At 37.8% G+C, this 19823-nt stretch overlaps 2 protein-coding genes across 2 annotated transcripts in view; one reads left to right on the forward strand and one right to left on the reverse strand.

Moving 5' to 3' along the window:
- LOC140945809 (solute carrier family 25 member 32-like) overlaps positions 1-19823 on the forward strand; it is a 127266-nt gene that overhangs the window by 19373 nt on the left and 88070 nt on the right. The window lies entirely within an intron of this gene.
- Positions 1377-18054, reverse strand: LOC140946591 (uncharacterized). Its single transcript, XM_073395709.1, has 10 exons — positions 17963-18054; positions 13367-13690; positions 12710-12832; positions 12138-12260; positions 10473-10595; positions 6042-6167; positions 5230-5352; positions 4901-5023; positions 3255-3494; positions 1377-1717 (listed from the first exon to the last, which is right to left on the reverse strand). Exons 1-10 carry the CDS (start codon positions 18036-18038, stop codon positions 1377-1379), a joined length of 1722 nt encoding a protein of 573 aa, XP_073251810.1. The 5' UTR covers positions 18039-18054.

Below are 19823 nucleotides of genomic sequence, written 5' to 3' on the forward strand. Positions count from 1 at the left end.
CATCGAAACACATTAAGTGATGAAAATGCAAAATGACATCAGATGAATATCTGATGTCATGGACTAAATACTGTGGCAAGTTATATTGCACAATTGTCATAAAGGTACAAAATGTTGGGATGATATAAATTGAAATATATCGCAATTAACGTTGCTTACGTATAGGAATTAATAAATTGCATTGAAATATGTGCTAAACCATATATTAAAAATCTAGTAACTATACCTAAGTCAATGACAAACGCTAGCAGGGAAAATTCTATCTTGAGATTTCAACCCTTTGCGTCACGTCTACAAATACACCCATGTAGAATGAGAGTTGACAAGAAGGCAATGCAAAACCTACCCTCAAAACGTGGGACAGGAACGCGCGACGAAGCCCCATAAACCATCCTATGCCTCTTGTTGAAGAGGCTTGACGATTGCACTTTGTAGGCTTATCTTTTTAATGTAATGTATCACTTCTTAAAGTGTCCATAAACTAAACATTGTTTTTAAATTAAAAGTACTTATTTAACTACGAGAACATTTTTTTTTTAATTAAAAGTACGCATTACTAGGAGAGCCTCCCCGAAAAAAATCACGTTTTACCGTATGAGCACAATGTGATTTTTTGAATGTGAACGTTCAAATTTACCGCTATTCTGGCACATCATGAACTAGTCTTCTTTCAGAAGCCTCCCGGAAACAAAGCAGCTGTGACGTAGATCAAACAAAACTGTGTTGTAAATAATTGAACTCTTAACTTTAGATACAAGTAAACAACTGTAGAAATCTCACTAGAAAAATTTCTTTCTTCAAACGGAAACTGCTTTTAAAAAGGTAAAACATGCTTAGCAAGATGCGTCGCAGGGAGATTTGCAATAACACTGGCCTTGGCGACTCTCTGGCACACGGGGTTTCCATTGTATGGTTGTTTTTACTTATGATTTATAAAACAGAACTTGTGAACATTTGTTTCGTTACTCGAGCGATCACAGTGTTGTAATGAGCAGTGCATGATCCTTTTTAGCCTTGATGAAGTTGATCGGCGATAGTTGTCTGAGCAAGAAAAGTGTCTGGCAACCTGCATTACTAAATCCGGAGCCTGTATCCTAAACAGCCTATTCTGACATCCATGTCCAAAAAATAAGCTGTACGCAAGCATTTAATGAACTAATTCTTACTGCAGATTTAGACAATTAAATTTTCAGAATTTGAAGGCTGACGTTGAGCTTTTTTCTATGAAGATTTCTTTTGACAACCTTACATTTCCTAATTCCAGAAATCAATTATGTTCTATTTTTAAAAGAAAGAAAAGAAAGAAAAATAAACTAAAAAGGAATTGATTGGAAGTTTGGGTTATATTAAATGCATCTCTTCGCCTTCAGTTGAACTCAGTTTGTGTTATCTTGCATGGATGGGTCAAGATGAAATACCTCCACCTCATCAGGTAAGAACCTCTGTTCACGAGTTAACATCAGGGTTGCCGGGTTGTTCTTCACTGAAGCTGGAACAGAGTAGTACGCGCCCAAGACTGCTTTTGAGTGCTGAACTAATCCGGCGTCAAGATAAATGACAAGGTCCACACCAAACGTTGGACCATTTCTTGAAATATCGTGGATGGCCTTTCCTGTCTTGTCTCCCTTTACCTTGCTCACAAACGGTGCCAGCCCTTTGAAATGGTTGAGAGAAAAGATAAACGCGTTGGGGGTTTTGCCAAATGTACCACTGGATTCTAACAAGACAAAACAAAACAAAAAACATGAATTGAAATAAGAATTTCAAATAATTAAATATACTTCATGTTTTTTTTTTATGTTTTAATTAACATATTTGTTACCATGTATATTTTCCTTTCAGAAGGCAGTAAAATAGCCTATTTGTACGATAACGTCATTTTTATTTGTTAATCTGATTATTGTTACTTCTAGAAATACGTTTATCACAACACCTCGCGAAGGCGTAAATGCGCGGCAGTACAAACAAATTGAAACCAGCCAATAGGTAAAAACAATATGGTTTAAAAAAAGACAAAACAAAATAACTACCAAAGGGGGCGAGAGGAAAATAATAATATTTAAAGCTTTTTTTGCCGTAAAATTCTGTTAATGGACGCTGTCAGAAGCTGATGGAGCTGTATTTATCAACAATTCAAAGAGATATTCGAGGAAAATAAGCCGGGTATTGAAGGTAAAAGCCGTACTTCAACTCAATTCATCACATTTGAAGAATATGGTCGACAAAGCCGCTAAGTGTCTTGAAGCGAGACCGTCGCGAAGTCTCTTTACGGCGTTATACATTATTCGCATGACGAGAATCAGTCGTGACTCACCAACAGTAAACATTGTAAAAAGGATGAACGAACATTTTGGCCTTTGGTAGGCGCTTGGAAGTTTTTATTGTGCCTACTACTTGTGCCTACTACTTTCAAGTGCCTGCTACGCAGGCTAGGTTTTTCACAAAGCATAATTTATTTGTGATCAAAATATGTCAAAGAATTGACTAGCAATAATTAGTACCAAAGCCTTGAACAATCCTGGTTACATGATATTTTAGCTTTAGTTATTTCTACTTAACAGAACATGGGTGTAAGCAAGGTATTAAATAGGAGGTGTCTCATTACGAGACACAAGTAACTAACAAATGTGTTGTCTCCTGTGTAGTAATTAATTATCAATTAATGAATGAGGCTGAGTATCTTATGCACACGCATAATTCACCATAACCAGTTACTGATGACTAAATTTGGAAGAATTTTGTGTTTAACGAGGAAATGAAGTAAAAAATGCAGCCCGCTACAGGTTAATGCACCGTTAACCGAGAAGACCTGGGGACGAAGTTGAGTTGTTTTGGTTGTGAAAACAAAAATGGCCGACACTTCACTCGTTTCAAGAGTAAGAACTACAGCCGGAACTAGGCGAAATAATAGCTAAAAACAGCAAAAACAGCAAGAAAACAACTCGGAGGGCGACATCTGCTATTCGGAGAATATTTGCGGAGCTGGACAAACATAAATGTACACTATCGAAGATTAACTTAACATCGATGGAGGTAAGCATGTTTAAGCCATGTTTTTGAACTAGGAATTATTTTGAATGAATAATAAAACAATTGTTGAATTCGGCTTTCGTGTCATATGAAGAATTATGGAGATCTCGGAGGGTGTTATCCGCCCCGGCCTACGGCCTGGACGGATAACACCCTCCTCGATCTCCATAATTCTTCTTAAGATACTCAGCCTCATTCATTAATTGTTAAATATCAATTCTTACCCCAAGGAATGTCAGTGTATCCTCCAAAGACATATTGGTCTTTCTGTATGATGGTCACAGTATTTTTTTTACCGTCGCATCTATCATGGAAGGTCTTGGCTCCCCAACCATGTGAGGTAGCATTGTAGCAAAGAAGCCAGGAAGAATCCTCCCCAACCTCAGGAGCGCTAGCAAGAAAACGGTGAAGATGTCGGAGATAATACTGATTTCCATGTAATATTGTCGAGTTTATTGAAAATTCTGAAAATGAAAACACATGGATCATACAAAAAGGATATTTTGGATGAGAAAATATCACGGCCAGTGAATCTATTCTCTGCATACCACAGCAACAGTTTCATTTTTCTCATGTCCTGCAGGTAAATTAGATAGAAAGTTAGATAGGTGGAAAAGTGAATGAATGGATGGCTGCATGGATGGATGACTAATCTTTCTTAAAAAAATAATTAAAAAAAACATGCCTGCATGCATGCATATTAGAGTGATAATGAGCAAAGAGAAGGGGAAAAAGTAACACGAGAGCGTGAAAGTGAGTAATAGCACGGTTAAGTTAAGGAACGCTAAACAAAGGATATCCCTTTACCAGATCGAACTGATTAGGTGTTCTCTCACTGGAACGCGAGATAAAACTGCATACATTTTTATGGGATAATCGTGGACCAGGTGGACGGAAGGAGGTAGTAAAGGGATTGACGAAAGTGTATATTAATACCAAACCTTTTAGGGTAGTCCAAAGACTATTGGACATCGCAGTAATAGTGTCTTTGAGAGACTACTGACATTTTCTAAAGGAATTAAGTAGATTATTCGCTGATATGCGTCTCAACCATGCATCACCTCGAGCACTGTCAGTTTTGTATAATTATTAGTTTTTGTTTTGGGACAGAGTTACTACATTGTATACATGCATCTGAATTTTGAATGATCTCGTGATTCAGCTTTGCTCGTACAGATTCTACAAATACAATTAGTTCCCCCGTGTTAGTAATGTCGTGTTCTGTGTTAATAGTTAATTTATATGTTCTGATGTAGTGTCTTCATTTATACCCGCCAAGAAGAGCTTGATCGGCTTTTATCAGTCCACAACCTGACCTGGCAGGCATATTAGTCGTATTATGAATCATAATATTCCTATCCAAAGTAAAATTGTGCAAGAGCTGTTTGTCGAAATGTAACTGGTTTGTTGTGTGACTGACAATGACTTCAGAATTTTTCCACCCACTAAGCCACACTCTAAGAAATGAAAAAGCTGTCGGCCGGATCTCTCTTTTTCCAAGAATTAAGTGCGATCATAAATGGATACTGTTTATCTCGTTCAACCATATCATCTTATCTTATACTCCCATCGTAGTACAGAAATAGGGGGTTAAAAGTTACTCCCTCTTTGTTTTCCGCGTTGTGCAAATATACAGAGATGAGCTCTAAGTCGTTATCCACAAGACGTGACGTCTGAGATGTTAGATTTGAATAAGTAAGTAAATAATATTTGAATAAATAAATGAAAGTCTTATAAAAAGAGCGAGTAACACTTTCCTATAGTTTACTTCAATTTATAAAAGCACATTGCTGAACATTAACCCTAATTGTACTGAACCCGAGAAGTCCCAAAACTAACGGAAAGCGAGACAGGAATTCCTAGAACCAACCTGAACAGTTGTGGCCATTTCCAATGTACCCTGGTTTGCAACTACAGTTGAAGGACCCTTCGATGTTGGTGCAGGTGGCATTTTCGCTACAATTGTGAGAGTTGTTCAAGCATTCGTCTGCGTCTGAGTGATAATTAAAATAAATATTCAATTCATTCTGCCTGAACAAACAGGTAGTCAATATAGCCACTAGTATAATATAATCATATAGTCAGTTACGGTTAAAACACATTCCCTTTCTCGCACTGATTTCAGAGCATGTCATCAGTCACCTCTCAAACTAAGGCAAATTGTGTTAAAGGGATTTGAAAAAACCCAAAGAATTTTACCTGTACAATTGTATCCATCACCCTCGTACCCTGGCTTACAGGAGCAATTGAATGATCCTTGAGTGTTATTACACCAAGCGTTTTCATGACAGCTATTATTTGCAGCGTTGCACTCATCTATGTCTGAAGAATAAACCCAGTAAATTTTAAGGTGCTGGTGCGAGAAAAGATAAACATAAACACTTCAAAACTGCATTATCTATCGTATTAGAGGATTTCCACAAAGTGGTCGCCTGATTATTGAAACAGTATACAAGCACTGCTAATGTGACAAGAAACACTTTGTTTTGAAACTCGCTGCCAAGTAGCTTTGCATCAATAAGAAAGGAACCGCACATATTAAACTTTGGTTTCTAACATGATAGTCGAGGCACAAAGCATATCATACCAGTAAAATTGTTTTTCTATACTTCGAGGAATCGCTTACGTGATATCGTAGCTCTTCTGTGCTTGTGTGCCTTTTATTTTACTTATTTTTTATAACCAAAAGTACTCAAAACTAGAGCGTAAACAGATGCAAAAAAGACACGGTGAAGAAATCTGTAAACGGTTAGACTTTCTAGTCTTCTCGGATAAGGACGATAAGTCGTAGGCCCCGTCTCACAACCCTCGCACAAATAAATTCTTTGGGACGATAAAGAACCCACGTACTGTTCTTAAATAGTAGGGGACGTATAGTCCCCGGTGTGGTGGTCTATTTCTCATGAGGGAAAGAACTGTTACGGGCTCTAGTAATTCAGTGTGAGCTGTAACGGTGACCCTGCAAGGATTGGCGAGCCTAAGTAAATATATAACACTTCGCAAGCACCCACCTGAACAGTCGTGTCCATTCCCACTATAACCTGGTTTGCAACTACTGCAGTTAAAGGAACCTTTGGTGTTAATGCAGATGGCATTGTTGCTACAATTGTGAGAGCTGATCTGGCATTCGTCTATGTCTGAATGTTAAATAATTTCAGTTAGTTAAGATGTATCTTGAATCATTCTACGTAGGACAGGATGTGACAACAAAGATATATTATGTACTAGAGGTTACATCCTCGGAGACCCAGGAGCAGATAGTGGGGGCGAGGGAAAGTCTAAACGGGCGGAAAATATGGCACGAAGAAAAGTAATGTACTGCGAGAAAAAGGTCGCTGCCGTTCTGCCTTCTGACTGGGCAGAAAAACACAAACGTTTTCTGGCACCAATCAGAAGTCAGAACGGTGGCGACCGTTTGGAACCGGTCCGGTAAGACATTGTCCCCAGGGGATTTTCTCGCAGTTCTTTACTTTTCTTCGTGCCATATCTTCCCGCCCATTTAGAATTTCCCTCGTCCCCACTATCTGCCCCTGGATCTCCGAGAATGTAGAGATTACGGAATGCGGACGGCAGCGAAGGTCTGACATGATACTCTTGCTCAACCAACCCTCTGCTTTGCGTAAGTTTTAGTGACAGAAAGTCAAATCAAGCGTAATTAGATAACGAGTGATAGAAGGAACAGACCAGCGTTATCGGATTGCGACTTCTGCATTCCATTGCATTCTTAGTGGAAGAAGCAGGATTTATAATTGGGTCTTTATAAAAGATCCGCTTGGTCAAAAAATGCCATGCATAATGTATTGGTTTTTCTCTTTGTTAGCATTGACAAGATTTCACTGATTTCACTCCAGTGTACATGTCTTTGAAAAGTCAGAATTTAACCCTCGGAAGTACATGGAACGGGGGGGGGGGAGTTAAGGGGGGTGGTTGCCCACCCCTAAGGTTTTTTTCTGAAATTTAACCTAGACGATAAGACATCGAAACCTTAAGTTTTCTATAGCTGTTCGTTTATCCCTCGCGCGCATTTTGAGACAAGTTTGGAAATGGTCAGTTACTATGGATACAAGATATGACGTCATAAGCAGCAGGTTGTCCAGCCATTTTTGAGTGAAAATGCATGTTTTTCAACTTCTTTTAGGAATAAAAGAAAATGCTCTGGATAAAATGATGCAAAGTAATTTTTTATCTGTTGTTTTACTTGTTAAGCGCAAAAAATTATTAATTGTCACGTGACTGTTTTTACCTAATTTCCAGTTCTTGAAAAAATGCAAGATGGCGACCATGTTTGGTGACGTCACGGACCATCAGCAATGAATAAAATATACTTCATCTTGCAAAAAGGTCAAAGGCTTTCCATTGAATGCAAAATCGAAATAAGGGGAGGGTCCATCAATCCCACCCCCTACCCTCCCGGCCCCATTTTAAAGCGGTGAGGGTATGACTTTGCGTGTACGTCCGAGGGTTAAGCCGGCATAAAAGAGCGAATGGAGAGAAATTTGGTATGGGCTTGTTGATAAATAAAAGCACCTGTTACAGTTCCCCCATACGTGGGGCGGGAGTTTCCACGCAACAATTTAGCTCCCTTCACGGAAATAAAATTTCGGTTCAATTAAAGTATGCTATATAATATGATAGCTAACATAGGACGCACTGTTAACAACAAACGAAACTATCTAAGCAGCTATGCTCTGAATTAACAAAAGAAAACGTTTGAAAACTTCATCTTTACGTCTGTGTGCAAAGTGAAGTTTGTAATATCCCTGAAAAGAAAGTGCTTGCTCAGTAAATACCAGCACAAAATCTGATCTTGTCCGAAATCAACCATTAACTTTGAGTTTAACCCAAGTATAGCTTGGAGATTAACCGCAGTCGCGCTCTTAGAATTCAACCAAAGAAACTGCCATGGAATGCTAAAAAAGTCATTTAGCAAGCGGCAAAGAATTTAAAAGAATATAGAGGGCGGAGAATATTTAACTAAAGGAGACGACTTTTTTACTCTGACAACTAACCAACAACGAACCTGATATGAATTATTCAACCAGCTGTCCGTTGCTGAGTCAACTATTATAAACTGTGTTTAATTTGGTTTTATTTCAGGTCAACATGGTCGCGGATTCATAACGTAACATGTTGTTTCTTTATGGAAAAGAAAATTGAGGTCAATAAAAAGGTTGCTATTTAAAGGGAAAAGCGGAGCTCGGTCAAAAGTCGCGCTTAATAGGAATTTTATGCAATAGCACTCGAATGAATGACGGTTATGGACTGTCATTTCATTCTCAGTGTAGCGCGTAATTCATGACGCAATTGCTTAATCTGGACAATTCAGAATACCGATTGATGTCTGAGCTATCTATTGAAGTTTCTTTGCAGATGATGTTTCCTCTTTCCTTCTTCCTTTCGCAAAATCTGTACATTGTCCTATAAATATAGACAGAGAGGTTGCAAAAAGTCTTATAAAGAAGAGTTCCGATTCGTTGCACCTGAAAGGCAGTTAATATATTCGAACATCTAACTTCATGTTAGCTTGAATTTCAGATGATTACCTGGAGTAACAGCTACTCAGTGAGGGAGTAAAAACCACTCGAAGTAATCGTTTGAATTTCAAAGAATGGGAACAAATAAAAAAAGTAAAAAAAGTATAACCTCCTTTGTGGACATTGTCTCAGCAATCTTGTCGCCGATTGTAGTTTACCTCAATCGTGGAAACCACCATTTACCGGAGGGGCAGTTTTTTGTGTATTGCGATCTTACTAATTCTCCTTAAAAACTACAACCGTCCAACCAAAATGCTCCTGACAGCAGCGTTTTGTGCCAACTTTGAGAGAATTTATTTGTCGTTTTTTAACATCATGAAGACAGAAATTAATAACAAGCTTGTTGTAGGCTTGTCTTTTACACAGCCGTCTTTAGTGTAGTCACGCAACGCTTCTCCCCACAAACGACTGCTGAGAATCGAACCACATTCCTTTCCCTTTGTATTTGTGGTCCAACGAACAAACCAATCATGTATAAGAAACTTGACAATACGTGAGCCGCAGGGTGCTAGGAAGCGAACACGCTTCTCAGTTCGCAGGAAACGCTAAGAAACTACAACCAGTTGCAAAAATGTTGAGACACTCCCACGAAAAACCGACCTTTCTTGCTTCAAATCTCTCCTGATCACAGGTCTGTGAGATATAATACTGACCTTCCTCCTCCCTCCCATCCAAAGTTGTTCCTCCAAGTTTTGAGCACGGTCTTGTATTGCTAGCAGTTTTGATAAGGGGTGGGTGGGGGATCACAAGCACAAGCTCATGGACAGGCCATTTATGCCAAAATACGGTACAGTGTCTCAAGTACTTTTGCAACTGGTTGTAGCAAATTTCGCTTTATATGGCTAATTTGATCGCAAGTGTGTGAGCTTTGTTGTTGCTATAATTTGTTTGTGTAAACCGTTTTGATATTTTGTGTCCATAATTGTATAATTTTGTTAATTTGTTTTGTGGCCCGTGTTGTGAGATCGCGATCTTTTTCACGGGATCAGCAAGTTCATCGCAACTTAAATCCTTTTTTCTCAAAAATAGGCAGCGGCTAGTGTCCAGAATAGGAGGTTCCATTCACAGATCACACATGTTTATACTTCATCTATTCTTTCGCTAATTAAACCGACCCACTAACTTCATATCAATCCTTTCGAGTGTGGGCCTCTGTTGATTTCCTAATTCGCCACCATATTCAGTAAAGCTAGTTTGATGGATTATCTACATCGATCGGCGCCTTTGAACCGGAAATAATGTGAAAGAGCGAAATACGCGCTTAAGCTTATTTTCCTCAAACGGCTAAAACACATTCCCTTTCTCAAAATATCTGTTTTACTGACTTGGCAGGAATATTGGTCGCATTTTGAACCATAATATTTCTATCCAGAGTAAAATTGAGCAAGAGGTTTTTGTAAAAGTGTAACTACTGTTTGTTGGGTGACTGAGAATGACTTCAGATTTTTTCACCCAATAAGCCACTTTCTAAGACTTGAAAAAGCTGTTCCGGATCTCTCTTTTTCCAGTTAAAGAAGTATTTCGATTATTAATGCATATTGTTTATCTCGGTCAACCATCTTATCTTATACTCCCATCGTAGCACACAAAAGGGGTTAATAGTTATTCCCTCTTATTTTCAGTCCGCGTTGTTTAAGGATGTATTTTACATGATGATGCAAATATTTAGAGATGACCCCTGATTTTATCCACAATACGTGACGGCTCAGAGATCATGTTAGATTTGATTAATTGATTAAATAAATTGATTAATTACATGATTAAGTAAATGAAATTATTCTAAAAAGAGAAAGAAACATTTTCCTATAATTTACTGCAAATTATAATAGTACATCGCTGAGGATTTGCATTTTTTTTACTAAATTAGTAGTATCAAAACTAACTGTAAGCGAGACAACAAGAACCAACCTGAACAGTTGTGGCCATTTCCAATGTACCCTGGTTTGCAACTACAGTTGAAGGATCCTTCGGTGTTGGTACAGGTGGCATTTTCACTACAATTGTGAGAGTTGTTCAGGCATTCGTCTGAGTCTGAGTGATAATTTTAGCAAAAGTTAAATTTATTCTGACTGAACAAACAGGTAGTCAATATAGCCACCAGTATAATATAATTTTAGTAAAATCCAACTAGTGGTCTATTATCAATGCTGCCTTTTGATTGGTTGAGCTACTACTAGGCTATATGTTATAGCCCACTAGTAGCGACAAGCGCCGGCTTTGAAAACCAAAACAATGGCGGTTGAATCGCGTTCCGCTAGCTTAAGTTGTTTTGCTTCGATATTTTTGACCACCTATTTGACCCTATTTGGATTTTACCAAAACAAATATTCCTCTCGCCTTCATGGCTTCTGAGTCAACAGCCCATTCCGCCTTCGGCCTCATGGGCTATTGATTCAGAGCTCATTCAGGCTGGAGGAATAATTGTTAAATAGTTTACGGTTAAAACACATTCCATTCTTCGCACTCATTTCAGAACATGACATCAGTCATCTCCCACTAATAAAGGCGAATTGTTTTAAATGGATTTTAAAAAACAGAAGAATTTTACCTTTACAATTGTATCGATCTTCTGCATACAGTTTTATCTCGAACGCAAGATAAAACTGTATGCATTTTTTCTGGGATAATCGTGGACGGAAGGATATAATAAGGAGTTTAAGCAGCGACGTTTTTGAGCCACGCACGTCAACCGTAAGTGACCCATTTTCGATTTTAAATTGCCTTGACGCTACCAAATTTGTATCACGGCTAAGAGTCTACACCCTTGTAGAGACGATTTTCGCAAACATTTGTTTAAAATCAGAGCTCAAGAATGCAAAAGTCCACGTCCGCTTGATGTTCGTCACTCAACAACTTCGCAGCTTAAACTCCCTCGTAACGGTATTGAAGGACGGACGGACGGGTAGATTAATACCAAACTTTTTAGGGTGGTCCAAATACTATTGAACATCGCGGTAAAAGTGTCTTTAAAAGACTACTGGCATCTGTCAAAGGAAGTAGATTACTCGCTGACATTGTTCGTTTTTGTTTTAGGACAGAGCGTAGCATTGTTCATGCTGCTGTGCATTTTGAATCATCCAGTGATTCAGCGTTGGTCGTACATTTTCGTTCATTCCCCCCCCCCCCCCCGCCCCCCTCACCGTGTTAGTAATGTTGTGATCTGTGGTTATACTTTTAATATGAACTGATGTGGTGTCTCCGCCAAGAAGAGCTTCTGCATTTATCAATCCACAACCTGACTTGGAAGAAATATTAGTCCTATTATGAACCATAATATTTCTATCCAAAGTGAAATTTTGTAAGATCAGTTCGTAGAAGTGTAACTGGTTTGTTGTGTGACTGAGAATGGCTTCAGAATTTCCACCCATTAAGCCACCCTCCAAGACTTGATAAAGCTGTTATAGATCTCTCTTTTTCCAATTGAAGAAGTAGTACGATCACTTTGTTGTTCAATTTAAAGGGGTTTTAAGACGCATAGTCAGCCTGGATGCCTGGACATTTTGTTTTACATTTTTTGCAACAAAACGATTTAATTGATTAAAGAAAATAGAGAAAAGATTTTGTAGGACCTACCTGAACAGTTGTGGCCATCTCCAATGTACCCTGGTTTGCAACTACAGTTAAATGAACCTTTGGTGTTAATGCAGTTGGCATTGTCGCTACAGTTGTGAGCGCTGATCTGGCATTCGTCTTCGTCTGTCGAATTACAATGTGAGAACAAATGAACTTTTAAAAATTCTGCTTCATAAAAAAAGGCTCTAACAACCAGTACATTAATGTGTTATTTTGTGTTTTAAGAACATCCTTTTTCTCATTCTAGATCATACTCCGGAAAAGGAATTTATATCTTGGCTTGTTTCTTTGACATTATCATCATTGTCATCATCAGCGGTATCAATATCATTATCCGCAATTATTAATTTATGATTATTAGGAACTAAATTAAAAATTCAGTTCACAAACGAAATCCCAACAGCCTCATGCTAACCCCAAAATAAAATGTAAGGAAATCTTCTTTTATTTGCGATAAGATAACCGTTGGAAATTAAAGGGATGAGGATCGTGCATCGCAATATAAAAGTTTTTGCTCCAATAAGTAACATGTGGTGTTTTCCGTATGGTTCCATGTTTCTTTTTAATTTTACCTTGACATGTTTTACCGTCACCCTTAAAACCCTCTTTACAAGAACAAAGGTAAGAGCCAAGCGTGTTCTTGCAGCTTGCGTTGATGTCACAAACTGGTGGCGTCTTCAAGCACTCATCATCATCTACAAATAGCATAAAACAGACGACATAATAAATGTGAATTTTCTCTAAATTCAAATATGTAATGCATATCTGCGTGGACGATTTTCTTTCTACAGGTTACTGACAGTACCAATATACGGCAGACCTCATTGTTATCTTAATTTGGCATGCACATGCACTCGACATTCCATTTACAATAGGATGTAGAAGGGAACATCTCAGAGAATTGGAGAGAGCAGAGTTACGTTTTAGACCATGCTCACACTATTGCGGATAGCTTTTTCGCAGACACAGAAAACCATAATAGTCCGGATAAGGCTACTGTTGACACATAAGAACGGTAATTTCAGTGCAATTTCTGTAACTGAGCGAGGCTGCGCCGCGCTTATCTTGAAAGTCTTTCGACCAAACACTCCGCGGAGCGATGTTCGATGAGTGTGCATCGAGTTGTTAATGATCTGTGCCGTTAACGATCATATTATACCGGATGCATTTTGCAGCACAGTGTACAAAATTTAGTCTTAAGCATCTTAAAGATTAAAAATATATCGTACCCTCTCGTCTCATGTAGAACCTCAGCTCATCTGTCACAAAATCGTCAGGTCTTGTTTCCTTGGTCTGGCTGTTTAGCTCGCACACTTTATCCGGAATGTAGAAATTGTAACTCGCACACCTGGGGTCGTTTTCACAGGTGTTCTGGCACTCAACAATGGCCCTCGCTGCAAACTCTTTGAAGGTGTGACCCTTGAGAGCTTTACCAGGTACTGATCTCTTTGAAGTTTTGCATTGCCCACCAACAGCCCCACTTCCATACATCTGGGATATAAGACAAATTGTGAAGAGTGCCAGGGACATCTTGGAGTCAGCGAATTCTGAAACTGTAATTAAACACCTTTTGTGTAAAATTAATGTCAGCTTCGCCGCTACTCTTTGTTTGCAACAGATCGACGCGGAGAAAGCGCCTCGGTCTTGATGAGGAGTTTAATGCACGGCGAGCCATATCTGGGCTAAGTTTGTTGTTAATTCTCGTTTATTGTTTTCCCTTCCACTCAAAACACAAATTCTATATTTCAATAAGATATAGGATACGGTAGAGGGGCCGCTCTGAGGACGCGCTATCCTTAAAACCATATATTTTTAGTATCTCTCTTTAAGTTTTCGAGACAACTTGCCTCAGTCTATATATACTTACCCTTTGTGTACGAAACTAATACACTCAGGAGTGTCGAAAAACAAAAAAGGAAGAACATATTCACTGATTAATTACATCAAGGTATTTTTTTTTTACTTACAAGTGCAACTTTGCACTCGTATTTGGCAATGTTGATCGCTTGTCGTCATATCTGTGGGGTGGCTTCATAGAATTCTTTGTGAATAAACGTTTGACCGCCACGCATATAAGATTATTTTTGCCACGTTAAATGAAAATTTTTTTGATTATACTTAATTAGGAGACACGGTGATTTCAAAGCTAAAAACTGCAAACCTGCGTCTATATATCTAGATCTACAGACCTAAACGAGAAAGCAAGCAATGCTGTCAGGGTAAGGAAATATTACCTTAAACACACTGAGTATTCTGACATTTTTAAGTTTTAGACATATACACATCGTTCCGTTTAATACTGCAATAAAATTGCGAATGAAGATTGAAATGTATATATATACCCAGTTTAAACAATCAAACAGGAGAATTCCTTGACCACAAACCACACTATCTGATCATGTCGGATTTTCAGTGGCAGTTCTAAATCATGCAAACTCACATTTTTATGTCTCACACTTTTTTGCTTAACTTGTTCGTTCACAAGTGATATAGATTCTGCAAAACCTTGTCAAAATAATTTCGGGCTAGTTTTGCTTTTCGAAATTAAATATACATCTCGAGGGTGGTTAGTTGTCACTATTTTAGTGCTGAGACAAGACCTACCCGATTACATCTGTATAAATCTCAGTACGAGTGCGCTTAAATTTGCACTAGAAAAAGGGCGTCTTAGAAGGGTCCCTCTTAAATTCCACCAGTTTTAATATTATTATACCTGACTGAATATATATATACCTATATACAGGTATCAAAATCATAGCAATAGGCAGCTTAAAGGCAAACATATTTTTGAGCAACGCATGTCAACGAAAAGTGACGATTTCTTCTCTTTTAATATGCTTTAACGCTACTACATTTGTATGGCTAACTGTCTTTCCTCCAATAAAGGCGATTTTTATTACCCAAGAATGCCAAAAGGTCCGGACGTTTCTTGAATGTTATGCAGTTCTTATCCTGAATCTACATATTGCTTAACCTGGACCAAGGGATGACTTAAAACAAATTAAGCCTTGGACAATTACCCTTAGTTTAGTATTAAATATTGATTCTTGTCATTCCGTTTCTAAGGAAGTCAAAACAATCAAGTGAAAATATCTCTTAAGAAGATTTTATCAGCCGAATGACAAGGTTGGAACTAAGACATAAACAGAAAAGGAACTTAGCCTATATAAAAATTTTTAAACGATCTTCTTCTTTCTGTGTCTTTCATGCAACTCGTACTTTTTTAGAGGAACTCGTGATGTGAAAAAAGAAAAAATGTGAATCATGATCAATACCATCAATTCAGGTGAAGGCAACCATTAAAGAAAATAGCAGTAGGAAGAAAACGCCAACTTTGAAGGGGAACGTACATGTTCAACTTTAATTTGCTTAATTCCTTCTACTGCAAGTTAATTTCCGCTAATAACTTGTGCAAAATGAGAAATTTTTGTCATGTCATGCAAATTAACAGATCAATTAATATTTTATTATTCTACTTCTAGGCAGCAAAAATAACAACGAAGAAAAGAGAACTCCAGTTGCACTGTTGTTTACGAGAAGTCCTTCCCATGTTGTTAATATTGCAACCTCCATATTAGTAAAAGAAATTAATTTTTATGCAAAGACCTTACTTGTGAATGACAAGACCACTGCTTCGTTGCAAACAAATATGTCTTCCAAGCATTAATTGTATCAAACGTTACAGACCGAAAAAAAAAGCTTTGAAAAACTAGATACGCGGTATTATAGGAACAGTGAACTAACTAAGCTGCAGTACAGGGATAAGGGGTAAGCAAACATCCCTCCACCTTTGCAGTGGTACATTAAATAGTTTTTATCTTGCGGTTTTGCAGCCACAAAGAGAAATTTGAGCTGGTTCGAACGGAGGCGTATAACTAAAAGGTCCATGTAAAAATATATTTATAGACAATTTCAAGAAATACATTTAAAATCCATCTGCCAAATGACGTATGTATGTAAATCGCGTGTTTATCTTCTTAATTATTTAATGCTATGTCCAGCTTAACTGTTAAAATACGTTTATACGTTGAAGGAGTTTTCATGACTATTGGTAAACTTTTAGTTATATATAGAAAGTAACCCGGGCCCAATTTTATAATTCTCAATAGGAGAATGAAATCACGCTTCTGGAAATTAGAGAAAAAAAGGCCCAAAAAGAAGAGAAAGGGAATAGACAATGCAGGATGACCCTATTAATTTTCCTCTCTCGGCTTTAAATAGAGAACTAGGTCATGACAGCTTTCAGTATTCAACCAATAAGAAAAAAACGGACAGCAAACAATATTTTTCCAACTACGGGAAGCTGTTGCAAAATTTCAATATCCCTGTGTTAATGGGCTTAGCTTGTTACTGTTTTCCATGCATAAGCGTGTCTGCCTTACGCAAAAAAAAGATAGCAGTTTTTTCCCTCCTCTAGATTTATTAGAATTTATATATTTTCTGTATCTGGAAATTTAAGAATACCAACAGAAGATAAATGTGATACAGAACTGTTTAACAAATGAAGCACCCTTTGTGTCAACTTATTGTGATGCAATTTTCGCTACCGGCAGCATCAAGGATTTGTTTATCTTGTCAGTTTCCATTAATCGTCTTCCCTGCAGAATAAAATGTTTCCCCGAGTTTTCACTTATATTAGGACATGGAGCTCGGTGTAATCGGGATAAATGGTATTTTTTTGTGCTTGACGAGTAAGATAACACATAAATGAGCATTTTGCATCTTTGCATACACAAGCTTTACTCTTATTGTTGAAAAAAGTTGAAAAGACATTAATTTTTACTCAAAATTGGTTTGACCACCTGTTACTTATGACGTCATATTTCGTAACCATAGTAACTGACCATCAGTAAACTTGTCTCAAAATGCGTGCGAGAGATAAACGAACAGCTACTGAAGACGTTAGATGCTGATGTTTCATTGTCTTGAGAAAAACTCCAAAAAAACCTCATAGGGAAAGGGGCGGGGGGGGCTTGTACGGGGGTTAACTGATTTGTACAATACCCCGAACGATCCCCAGAAAGGACTGCAAATGATCCTCGACCGTAAATGATCCCAACTTAGGCTGCAAATCATCTCGAGCGAAGAAAAAGGAATAGCTTGAACTCAAGTTAGCGGATCATCGTGTCATTTTATTGCTATTACAAAACGTAGTCAAAGTAAAATTTTGCTTCTCAAATAAATACGTATGAAAAGTAAATGAAAAATACGTTCAAGACTGTTTAATCAAATAAAAGCAATCAAGGAATAAACTTTAACACACCTATTTTAAAAACATCTTTAAATCAAAGACACAAAAAAATAGCTCCGAATCGCAGTGTCTTCTTTAGTTACACTTCAACACTTAGCTTAAAAACTTCAACATACTGTATTTAACAGCGAATGCCGGAGAGAAATTTGATATGGGCTTGTAGATAAAGCACCTGGTACAGTTCTCGCATGCGTGGGGCGGGGGTTTCCACGCAACACTTAAGCTTCCTTCAACGAAAAAAATTTTCGGCTCAAACGAAGAATGCTATAAAATATGAAAGCATTTTAGCGAATAACTCTACTTTGTAATGTTTTTCTGTTATTTTTATTACTTTTCTTGCAAACCCTTAACGTACGTACCATTTGAATAGAGGATGTCCAGATATTGCAAGTCTAAATATTCTATTTCTAAATTTTTCAAGTAGACTAGCAGAATTTTCACAGTACCGCTGGAGAACATCTCCACGACCAGGAACTCGTGATGCAGCGATTGATTGAAACTCTTCCCCCCTAGAAGATTCTTTTTTATGTTAAAACAGAAGAAAAAACTTGCAAAATGAAGTTACAACACATACCATCAATGCAGGCGAAGGCAACTTTTGAGAAAAACAGCGGTAGGAAGAAAACGCCAACTTGAAGGGGAACATACATGTTCCCGTCTTTTCCTTGCTGCCGCAACTTGAAAGTTTTTGCTAATAACTTGTGCAGAAAATTAAAAAGTTTACAGTCACAGTCATGCATATTAACAGCTCAAGGGCTAATTAATTGTTCTGCGAGCCAATCAAATTATGAAACGAACATGATAAGACTATTGTAGCTGCTCTGTTGTTTTCAGACAGTTGCCCTCCAACAACAGATGTAATTCGGGGAGTAATGTTTATTTAAACAAGTTCCAAGCTTTTAACGTTTTTCAGTGCGTGTGGTCTCCTTATACAGTTAATTTTTCAGCCTGGTATTTTTCTAGGGACTACTTTATTTCTGACAAAAACATTAATTGACTTTGACAAAATGTTTGTCAAAGCGAGTTGTTTATTACCCCCCGTAAAATGTGGGCCTTAAAATATGCATGTCTACTTGAGTGAAAAAAAAAAAGCAAGCAGTCTACCTTGTAGTTAGCGCTGGTGATAAAGAGAGGAACACTCTTGTTAAAAAAAAAAAAATAATGAAATAATAATAATGGAGACTTTATTTGTGTTTTTTGAATGTACAATTCTAAATCTCGCTACGTATAGGCAATTTACAAGTGCTGCTTGAGATTGGATTATTATAAAGAAAAAAAACAAAAAAACAAAAAAACAAAACAAAACAAAAAACAACAACAACAACAATAACAAAAAAAAAAAATCAGAATTGCATTAAGTCTGGGCTATCCCAGTTCCTATTTCTACAACAAATGATGTAATATGTTACTCTAATGGCCATATTTATCATTTTCTTGATTACATAAAGTTGCTGCTTTTTGTCAATGCCAATGTCATTCATCATGTCTAAGAACGTGGAGCATTCATAATAATGTGCTTATTTTGAGTTGGTCAATTTGAAAATTTGAAAGCTTCTATTTCTTTGACTTTGGGCTTAAATCAGTACTCTCAGGACCATGGGAGCGAGATTGCATAAGTCCCGCAAGAAAAAAAGGTCTCTTTAATCTCTCCTTCGGTCATGATGGCTTGATATTGATCTCATTGGGCCCGTCTTGCCCACTCGGGTATCCAATCAGAACACAATTTTGATAGTCTTAACACTTTATTTAATCTTTGATTCAACCAAGCAATGAGGCAACCAGGGCGGCCCCAATGGCCCTGATCTTTCAATTTCTATCCTTTCAACAAAGTTGCTAACTTGTGAACCGGTAAAGGTAACATAAAATCACTATTTTGATTAAGTGCTATTCGTCATCCTGGTGGCCTAACAAACAGTGACTGCGAGCCCTGAAGCTCATCACCAAAATATCTCATTCTTCATTCTATGATATATAATTCTTACATTTGCGGTGGCTGCTAGTTAACACAGGTAAGAATAACATGGAAAGCCAGCCATGGGCTGCAACAAGGTGGCCTGGTTTCCTGTTTTTATATTGAAATAATTTCATATTGGCGGTGTTTCTTCAGCAGCAAGCGTGGTACAGCTTAATACATGTATATTAGAGAACATAACGACCAAGCCCCGGGTTATATCGTTTATTCTTCACCTGTAACGCATGCATGCCGGGGCGACATGCGCGCACGCGCCCATGCAAAAAAAAAAAAAAACTGCAGGTCTCGGTTGTTCAAAAGATGGATAGCGCTATTCACCGGATAAATCTCTAACCAGCGGATAGTGCAATTAGTTTTCCTAATACTTATCCGGTGGATATAGCGCTGTCCAACGTTTGAACAAGCGGGGCCAGATCGATATTTTTTGTAAGTTTTATAGTAACATAGCATGCATACCTTGTCT

Source organism: Porites lutea, chromosome 8, assembly GCF_958299795.1.
Source record: "Porites lutea chromosome 8, jaPorLute2.1, whole genome shotgun sequence".
Classification (NCBI taxonomy): Eukaryota; Metazoa; Cnidaria; class Anthozoa; order Scleractinia; family Poritidae; genus Porites; species Porites lutea.